The sequence below is a fragment of the Sinocyclocheilus anshuiensis genome, unplaced genomic scaffold, assembly GCF_001515605.1.
Source record: "Sinocyclocheilus anshuiensis isolate Anshui unplaced genomic scaffold, SAMN03320099.WGS_v1.1 scaffold1031, whole genome shotgun sequence".
In the NCBI taxonomy this organism is placed as follows: domain Eukaryota; kingdom Metazoa; phylum Chordata; class Actinopteri; order Cypriniformes; family Cyprinidae; genus Sinocyclocheilus; species Sinocyclocheilus anshuiensis.
Genome location: NW_015542633.1, coordinates 61,945 through 71,616, shown reverse-complemented (window position 1 = coordinate 71,616; position 9,672 = coordinate 61,945). Strand labels below are relative to the sequence as shown.

The 9,672-nt window shown below is 44.6% G+C and overlaps 2 protein-coding genes across 2 annotated transcripts in view; one reads left to right on the top strand and one right to left on the bottom strand.

The window, feature by feature from the left end:
- nup54 (nucleoporin 54) overlaps window positions 1–1,891 on the top strand; it is a 17,224-nt gene extending 15,333 nt beyond the window's left edge. The window contains exons 5-9 of the mRNA XM_016494230.1: window positions 429–616; window positions 1,217–1,413; window positions 1,481–1,535; window positions 1,606–1,699; window positions 1,771–1,891. Coding sequence (XP_016349716.1) covers window positions 429–616; window positions 1,217–1,413; window positions 1,481–1,535; window positions 1,606–1,699; window positions 1,771–1,872 — 636 coding nt within the window. The 3' untranslated portion in view covers window positions 1,873–1,891. The remainder of the gene's footprint in view (window positions 1–428; window positions 617–1,216; window positions 1,414–1,480; window positions 1,536–1,605; window positions 1,700–1,770) is intronic.
- A 1,195-nt stretch (window positions 1,892–3,086) lies between these two features.
- The window catches only part of ppef2b (protein phosphatase with EF-hand domain 2b), a 9,109-nt gene continuing 2,523 nt past the window's right edge, over window positions 3,087–9,672 (bottom strand). The window contains exons 11-18 of the mRNA XM_016494213.1: window positions 9,567–9,669; window positions 9,403–9,439; window positions 7,750–7,935; window positions 7,523–7,665; window positions 5,873–5,979; window positions 4,314–4,480; window positions 3,634–3,721; window positions 3,087–3,497 (exon numbers count right to left, since the gene is read on the bottom strand). Coding sequence (XP_016349699.1) covers window positions 3,289–3,497; window positions 3,634–3,721; window positions 4,314–4,480; window positions 5,873–5,979; window positions 7,523–7,665; window positions 7,750–7,935; window positions 9,403–9,439; window positions 9,567–9,669 — 1,040 coding nt within the window. The 3' untranslated portion in view covers window positions 3,087–3,288. The remainder of the gene's footprint in view (window positions 3,498–3,633; window positions 3,722–4,313; window positions 4,481–5,872; window positions 5,980–7,522; window positions 7,666–7,749; window positions 7,936–9,402; window positions 9,440–9,566; window positions 9,670–9,672) is intronic.

Here is a 9,672-nt window from a genome sequence, read left to right as displayed (position 1 = left end):
GTTTGTGTTCACTGACTTCTCAATTATTGTCAGTTGTTTTTGGGTGTATTGTGCTTTTTTGGTTCTGAGTGTATGCTTGTATTGTTTTAGTGTTTCACTGTAAAGAAGGCGGGTCTCTGCATTATTTCTCTATTTCTCTCTCTCTCTCTCTCTCTCTCTCTCTCTCTCTCTCTCTCTCTCTCTCTCTCTCTCTCTCTCTCTCTCTCTCTCTCTCTCTCTCTCTCTCTCTCTCTCTCTCTCTCTCTCTCTCTCTCTCTCTCTCTCTCTCTCTCTCTCTCTCTCTCTCTCTCTCTCTCTCTCTCTCTCTCTCTCTCTCTCTCTCTCTCTCTCTCTCTCTCTCTCTCTCTCTCTCTCTCTCTCTCTCTCTCTCTCTCTCTCTCTCTCTCTCTCTCTCTCTCTCTCTCTCTCTCTCTCTCTCTCTCTCTCAGGCGGTGGGCTACAGCTGTGTTCCTGATGTGAAGGATGAGGATGGTTTAGTGGCTCTTGCTCTCAATAAGAAGGAAGTTGAGGTTCGCTCTCAGCAGCAGCAGCTGGTTGAATCGATGCACAAGGTTCTGGGAGGAAATCCGACTCTTTCGGTCAACGTGGAGGGAGTGCGAGCGCTGCCCGACGATCAGTGAGACTCATCTCTGCCCAAACTCTTTGATTTTAGATACAGTGATTTTCTCATTTGCCAATTTAAGGTTGTGCTGAATAGCAATGGTTCTCAAACGGAGGGACACGTATTAAAAAACCCACCAATGTCTGATTCATACTGCTTGAGCGGCTCATTCACACCGGTCCTGGGAAACTTTCCCAAATGTTGTCTTTATTATTGGTCATAAACTATGAAAGAAAAGGGTTTGCGAGAGGCTCATTTGCCGTGTCTGTTTTCAAAGGCTGTGCCTCCAGCGGTCGCATTCGTCAGTCATTATTACTTTTCTGAAACGAGAAGCTTCGATGATGTATGTGGCCGGCAAACATGACCTCCGGAGAGCACAGCCTTCAGAATGAGACACAGCAATGGAGAACTATTACAAACTTGATCATCGTGAAACTGAATCTACAGACTGTGAGCCTGAAATGAATGCGGCCCACAGATCATGAGGAACAGGCCGAATCTCACTGAAAGTGCCTGAGAGCAGCTGCTGTCTGCATCATAACGGCTGAACTCTTCAGATCTGTGCCGCAGAGTTAGGCTTAGAACTCTGCTTGAAATCCACTTGTGTTTGTGCAGGGCGGAGATGATCATTTATCTGGTGGAGCGCTCTCCTAACGGCACGTCGAAGCGAGTCCCGGCGTCCACGCTCTACAGCTACATGGAGCAGTTGAACGTGAAGTCTGCGCTGCAACAGCTGGGTGTGATCATGGCGGTCAGTCGCACCGCACTGACCCCGGCGCAGCTCAAGCAGCTGCTGCAGAACCCGCCCGCAGGTACGTGTGTGTTCACTCGCTCGCACGATATCGCTGAGGAGCGCTGCTGACGTGTGTTTGTGTGCAGGTGTGGATCCCATCATCTGGGAACAGGCCAAAGTGGACAATCCAGACCCAGAGAAGTGCGTCTTCATTAATCGCTCGTCAGATGCTCGTGTGATCTGAGCTCACCAGCTGTGATTTTCTGATCAGGTTGATTCCGGTCCCCATGGTGGGCTTCAAAGAGCTGCTGCGCAGACTGAAGATCCAGGATCAGATGACCAAACAGCACCAGACCAGAGTGGATGTGAGTTAGACGCTCAGATCCGCTGCTCTCTCTGACGCTGTCATGTTACCGGCTCTGTCTCTGTGTTTCAGATCATCTCTAACGACATCAGTGAACTGGACGAGGAACACCTGAGAGTTCAGCTGGAAACCATCCAATCAGACCTCAACGCACCGACACAGTTTAAGGTGTGATCATCAGCTGAAACACCCACCATCTGTGAATGTGTGTGTGTAATGTGTGTGTTTAATGTGTGTGTGTGTTTAATGTGTGTGTGTGTTTAATGTGTGTGTGTGTTTGTGTGTGTGTGTGTGTGTGTGTGTGTGTGTGTGTGTGTGTGTGTGTGTGTGTGTGTGTTTGCTGTAGTTTGTGTTCAGAAGTGTCTCCAGAAGTGAGTGACAGTCTACCCTTGAAGGAATCAGGAGACTCCTGAACTGGAGAAACTGTAATAGTAACCGTCAACACGGAGCATGTAAACGTGAGCATGGATTTCTCACGATAACCGTGTCTCTGGTGCACATGTAAACAAGCTAGACGTGTCATAGTAACTACCCAGGTAAAGAACAGTTTTCTTCTAGGCTTTGAATCTGTATCTCAGTCCCGTTATGTGTCTGTGTCATGAAGAGTCGAGTCCGTCTGTTTGTAATCCATGATCAGACAACACCCAATAATATGATTGACTGAACATTTAATAGAGGTTAAGCCTAAACAGTAGATCTCGCTAGCAACACCAAGGTCATGGGTTTGATTCCCAGGGAATGCATGAACTATTATAAAAATATAGATTCAGTAGCTTGAGTGCAGTGTAAGTCGCTTTGGATCACAGCGTCTGCCAAATGCATAAATGTCAGTTTAAGCATGAATTGTTCACGTCAAAGCTCTAGTCATCCAGATTCAGCTCCATCTACTCGAAATAATCTGTTAATGTCAAATCAGGAATAAAATCAGACAGCAGTAGTATGATAAACTGTACTTCTTAAGCTCAAATCATCCAAGAACCCGTATTTTCAGGCAGCTGATGCACATGTATGTTAAATTCCTACAGCGTCATATCGAGTGTTACGACTGATTGACCCACTCATACATCAGCTCTGTGCTTATGACTCGCTTGATTTAAAACCATACAGAACAAAACTGCTCCGTTCCAGTCCGTGCGTTATGGTTTGTCCTCGTGTTTTGTTTTCAGCATCTGAAGCACCAGCAGGAGGGTTTGAGTCACCTGATCAGCGTCATTAAAGACGACCTGGACGACATCAAGACGATTGAAGACGGGCTTCACGACAGCGTTCACGGACGCAGCAGCAAACTCAGCTGACGCAGCCTACGCGCTCATTTACACTCACTCATTTACACACTTATTTTTACTTACGTGTGTGATTGTGTGCCTTCGATTAGCTGCAATGTTTTACTGTGTCTGTGATTGATTAATAAAGCTTCACTGTATGAATTTCATGTGTTCAATTTAATGAGTGTTTGTGAAAGTGAAAGCACTGAAAATACCATCATCTTTACTAAAACCCAAGGAAGCACTCAGATGTGTATAGATGCGTACAGCAGCTGCTCTTGAGGTTTGGACGAGCGACACAGAAAGCAGTGTGTTTGTGTTGTCCTCACTCGGGCGACGCTGGCGCGTCCGTCTCGGCTCTAGAATGCTCCACCAGGCGAAAGGCCTCCATGAACTCGTTGATGTCGATGCTGCCGTCCTTGTTGAAGTCGATGCTCTCGGCCAGATCTGAGATGGCTTTATCACTGATGTCCATCTGCAGGTGGGAGCTCAGCAGCTTCCACGTCTGACGAAACTCCTCGAACGAGATCAGACCTGAACACATCAAACTCGTCTGAGAATGCATCTAACTGCGCGTTTATGGTTTGATCTGAAGACTGAAGTTTAGCTAGGTTTCGTTTCTAACACCCATCACAGGTTATTAAGCAGCTCATACGGCTGATCTGATCACCTGAGTGGTCCGTGTCAATCATTCTGAAGATGCTCTCCAGGTTTGAATGATGTTTGTAGAGGGTCTCCAGGAGGCTCGTGTTCGCAATCTGCCAGAATCAGATACACAGACCTTTTGGGTCATTGATGATCGGCTTTTGTAGTTATATGCACGGGCGTAAAAACAGTTGGGGTGACAGTAAACATAACATTTCTCGAGCAATTTTTGAAGGGCACACACATGTTTTGCCTTATTTAAGGCCAAAATGCTTTAAAATGGGGACTTTTTGTACTTGGTGTTTTGGTGCACTGAAAAATGATCTTGTATGAATTTTTCTTTTCTCTGTCATTTTATCTGGCCAACAACACAAAGCCATAGTTGTTTAAATATGAGTTATGCTCATAGGTTCAAATATCAACCATTGATTAATAAATTACAAATTCCAACAGGCTAGTATTAATTAGTATGAATATATACTGATCTTTGTCATTTTGACAATTGATAATGTCAATATAAAATGATGCCCCATCCTTTGTGTTTCGTTTGAATTTTACTTCTTAAATTCAGCTCGACGTGTGCACTGAACCTTCTGGAAAATATTGTCTTGCTTGCCTGATAAAAATCCTGAAAGCGTATGAACCATCAGTGTCATGAGTGTGGTCTACGTTCGTCTCTAGCGGGCTGGTTTTCTCTGAGCTCACCTCGGTGTTGGGCTGGATGATGGAGAGCTGGTTGACCCAGTGCTGATAGTTGAGCGTCCCGTCCTGAGCGCTGTCGGTCACCAGCTGAGACCTCAGGACCCTCCAGGGCAGAGCCAGACGCAGAGCCTTCTCCACAGCTGCAGCCCAGTGCGTCACAGAGATCACACCTGGGACCGCGCTGAGAATTATTCACAGATACTTTGGTAATGCCAACAGATGCTCATTTAAACTTCTCTTTTATGTGAATAACTCTAACTGTAACCTGTTTCAGGTCTTGGAGCTTCTGCTAATGACCTGGGCTGCGTTTCTCAAAAGCTTTGTAAGCTTCAGTAGATTGTAGAACTATTGCCACTGATGGTCTCTCTGATAAACTTCGCTCACGATGCTTTTCAGAAGCGCAGGCCTGGTCAGTTTATTCAGGTGAGTTTGATTAGGGAGAACAAGGCTGGGAAATGCTCTTCTAAGGTGTGAAGAAAAAGGTGTTTGTGTGTGTGAGAGAGAGATAGAGTGAGAGTGTGTGTGTGTGCGTGTGTGTGTGTGTGAGTATGTGAGAGAGAAAGAGTGTGTGTGTGTGAGTATGTGAGAGAGAAAGAGTGTGTGTGTGTGAGTATGTGAGAGAGAAAGAGTGTGTGTGTGTGAGTATGTGAGAGAGAAAGAGTGTGTGTGTGTGAGTATGTGAGAGAGAAAGAGTGTGTGTGTGTGAGTATGTGAGAGAGAAAGAGTGTGTGTGTGTGAGTATGTGAGAGAGAAAGAGTGTGTGTGTGTGAGTATGTGAGAGAGAAAGAGTGTGTGTGTGTGAGTATGTGAGAGAGAAAGAGTGTGTGTGTGTGAGTATGTGAGAGAGAAAGAGTGTGTGTGTGTGAGTATGTGAGAGAGAAAGAGTGTGTGTGTGTGAGTATGTGAGAGAGAAAGAGTGTGTGTGTGTGAGTATGTGAGAGAGAAAGAGTGTGTGTGTGTGAGTATGTGAGAGAGAAAGAGTGTGTGTGTGTGAGTATGTGAGAGAGAAAGAGTGTGTGTGTGTGAGTATGTGAGAGAGAAAGAGTGTGTGTGTGTGAGTATGTGAGAGAGAAAGAGTGTGTGTGTGTGAGTATGTGAGAGAGAAAGAGTGTGTGTGTGTGAGTATGTGAGAGAGAAAGAGTGTGTGTGTGTGAGTATGTGAGAGAGAAAGAGTGTGTGTGTGTGAGTATGTGAGAGAGAAAGAGTGTGTGTGTGTGAGTATGTGAGAGAGAAAGAGTGTGTGTGTGTGAGTATGTGAGAGAGAAAGAGTGTGTGTGTGTGAGTATGTGAGAGAGAAAGAGTGTGTGTGTGTGAGTATGTGAGAGAGAAAGAGTGTGTGTGTGTGAGTATGTGAGAGAGAAAGAGTGTGTGTGTGTGAGTATGTGAGAGAGAAAGAGTGTGTGTGTGTGAGTATGTGAGAGAGAAAGAGTGTGTGTGTGTGAGTATGTGAGAGAGAAAGAGTGTGTGTGTGTGAGTATGTGAGAGAGAAAGAGTGTGTGTGTGTGAGTATGTGAGCGAGAAAGAGAGTGCCAGTGTGCATGTGTGTAATGTATGTTTGGTACCTGTGCGCTGTGGGCCGTATTCCTGAAACTCATGGATCAGGTCAGATTTGTGTGCAAACAGCTGCATCCTCAGAGCCTGCAATGCAGAAAGTTCTGTTCGTCCCACACTACACACACACACACACACACACACACACACACAATCCTGTTTTACACACATTTCCAACAAAATCTGATATAATCAGAAACAAAAATCTAATTTTAGACTGAGCCACACATGATTGGTGTTTCGAGTGGAGTTCAGCTATCACACACATTTATGTTGCTGTTGTTTTTGTGTGAAGGACTCCTCAAAACAAGTTTTCAATTTCACTTCTATGGACAGTGTGTGTGTGTGTGTGTGAGTGAGTATGTGAGAGAGAAAGAGTGTGTGTGTGTGTGTATGTGAGTGTGTGTGTGTGTGAGTGAGTATGTGAGAGAGAAAGAGTGTGTGTGTGTGTGTATGTGAGTGTGTGTGTGTGTGAGTGAGTATGTGAGAGAGAAAGAGTGTGTGTGTGTGTGTATGTGAGTGTGTGTGTGTGTGAGTGAGTATGTGAGAGAGAAAGAGTGTGTGTGTGTGTGTATGTGAGTGTGTGTGTGTGTGAGTGAGTATGTGAGAGAGAAAGAGTGTGTGTGTGTGTGTATGTGAGTGTGTGTGTGTGTGAGTGAGTATGTGAGAGAGAAAGAGTGTGTGTGTGTGTGTATGTGAGTGTGTGTGTGTGTGAGTGAGTATGTGAGAGAGAAAGAGTGTGTGTGTGTGTGTATGTGAGTGTGTGTGTGTGTGAGTGAGTATGTGAGAGAGAAAGAGTGTGTGTGTGTGTGTATGTGAGTGTGTGTGTGTGTGAGTGAGTATGTGAGAGAGAAAGAGTGTGTGTGTGTGTGTATGTGAGTGTGTGTGTGTGTGAGTGAGTATGTGAGAGAGAAAGAGTGTGTGTGTGTGTGTATGTGAGTGTGTGTGTGTGTGAGTGAGTATGTGAGAGAGAAAGAGTGTGTGTGTGTGTGTATGTGAGTGTGTGTGTGTGTGAGTGAGTATGTGAGAGAGAAAGAGTGTGTGTGTGTGTGTATGTGAGTGTGTGTGTGTGTGAGTGAGTATGTGAGAGAGAAAGAGTGTGTGTGTGTGTGTATGTGAGTGTGTGTGTGTGTGAGTGAGTATGTGAGAGAGAAAGAGTGTGTGTGTGTGTGTATGTGAGTGTGTGTGTGTGTGAGTGAGTATGTGAGAGAGAAAGAGTGTGTGTGTGTGTGTATGTGAGTGTGTGTGTGTGTGAGTGAGTATGTGAGAGAGAAAGAGTGTGTGTGTGTGTGTATGTGAGTGTGTGTGTGTGTGAGTGAGTATGTGAGAGAGAAAGAGTGTGTGTGTGTGTGTATGTGAGTGTGTGTGTGTGTGAGTGAGTATGTGAGAGAGAAAGAGTGTGTGTGTGTGTGTATGTGAGTGTGTGTGTGTGTGAGTGAGTATGTGAGAGAGAAAGAGTGTGTGTGTGTGTGTATGTGAGTGTGTGTGTGTGTGAGTGAGTATGTGAGAGAGAAAGAGTGTGTGTGTGTGTGTATGTGAGTGTGTGTGTGTGTGAGTGAGTATGTGAGAGAGAAAGAGAGTGTGTGTGTGTGTGCGTGTGTGTGTGTGTGTGAGACAGAGAGAGAGAGAGAGAGTGTGTGTGTGTGTGTGTGTGTGTTCACCTCTGTCTGAGTGTGAGCTCTCGTGTCGATCTGCTGGACTGAAACTGTTTGAAGTGAGGAATGAGGTCGGGACCCAAACGAATGTAAGCACCTCTGTTACTGCCAACGTCATAGTAATTAGAGGCTGAAAATATCGTCAAAACCTGCAAATGCAAAGTAATCAACCCTTCAGATCACACCGTCAAACTCTACATGGATGGATGAGTGTAAATGGAGGGATGGCTCACCCTGCCGTTGTGGCAGAATTCATAACCTTCCTGCTTGCACTCATGAGATCTGATGAGCAGCTGCAGTTTGTGTGTGTCCAGCACTTTGTGTGTGACGTCCGGCCCCCAGTAACACCCGCCTCCTCGAACCTCGTTAGGGACACAACCGTTCTGAGACATCGGGTCACTCCACAGAACGTCCACTATCTGCAGAGTGTGTGTGAGACAAACCTCACTTGAACTCTTGAGTGCACATGATGTCTTAATACTCAAGGACAACACCTCAGGTCATATTTACACGCTACATATTCTGACTGAGAAAAGTGCTGTCTTTTTGGACATGAATCTAAAGAAGCATGGAGGGAAATGTGTGCTGCTTAAGCACAACATTATTCACTGTCGGCATCAGCGATCAGCAGCTTTGGTCTTAAAGGTCCCTCAACGCTGCACATTTTGAATGCCTTAGGAATGTCAGAGCAATTCGATTACGGCAAATGACAACACAAGCCAAATACGATTACATCACATATTAAATAATTCTAAACAACAACAACACATGCTGTCTGGTCCTTAGAGCACAGTAGACTACCTACACACACCAGCAAAAAAGTGCCATGGTATTTCCATGGTGTAGTTGATTTTATTCCATGGTAAAGCTGTAGTATTCTTTGAAGTAAATTATGGTAATCACTCAGTACCACTGTATATATTAAAGTACCGTGATATTTCTGATACATCACTTTACCATGGTATTGCCACAGTAGTTTTTTCTAAGGTTTCCTAATTGTTTGGTCAAACTGCGATGAGACAGCTGGCATTGGCGACTTTTAAGCACCTACTCCTCAGCACTCGGTGACCTACTCTGTGACTTTATGCAGCCTTTAGAGACGTAACAATTCACTCAACCTTTCAACAAGATGAAAAGAAAGTACCATCTAAACTTTACTAAAGACAGTCAGTTCCCCTCAGAGATACATTCATATAAACTCCTAACCCCATTTGTATCGCTATGTCAATGGTTCTGAATGAAACATGACAACAATGTGCTAAATAAGGAAAAGTTTTGTGTCAAAACCATCCCCTTTCACACGGATCCGCAAACACCAGGCCAGGCCAGTAGTTGGCGATGCCACTTTCTAAAGAAACACTACAGGAATGTAACACATAGGCATTAATTTTTTTACACACCCCCAGTACATTGTTGTCTTGTAAATGAACAGCCAAAACACAAAAAGTTTTCAGTTTTTAGTTGAAAACAGTGTTATGTAAACAGGCAGTCAGTCTGGAGTCCAAAAGTTTACAATAACCAAAGAGAGTGCATGTAACACGGAAATAATCTACTAAACAATGTTTGAATGGAGTATGTATGGTAAGCAGTCCGAGTTGAATTAACTACCATAAAGGGATTTCATGACCGTTCTTATTTGCTAATGCAGACAAACCTTCTGTGAATGTGTGAATGGACAGACGAGTGTAAGGTGTAAATCCTCTTAAGAGTAGGGGTGTTCAATCCTGCTGGAGGGCTGCAGAGGTTAGCTCTAATCCTAATTAAACGCATCCAAACCAGATAATGAAGTTTGGGGCCAGTTGGAGCTAAACTCTGCTGGACGTTGGTCCTCCAGGAGCAGGATTGGATGCCCTGCCTTAGAGACGCATGGTGGATGGCTAGCTCACCTGATATTTCCTCAGAACTTCCTTAGTGAAGCCATACCTGCATGAAAAAAGATTTTCCATTTTAAAATGTAAATTCAGTTCTGTCAGATCCATTTCTATCTGAAATTGTTCCTCACAAATGCAAATGTAGGTGATTGATTCAATTTGATCCATAACATCTCCACCTCAGATTAACAATGTGGTCCTCATGGTTTCCTCTGTTCAGATGCACGTCATGCGGATACAGCAACAGGAACGCGAACAGAACCAACAGGATCTCTATGGACTCTT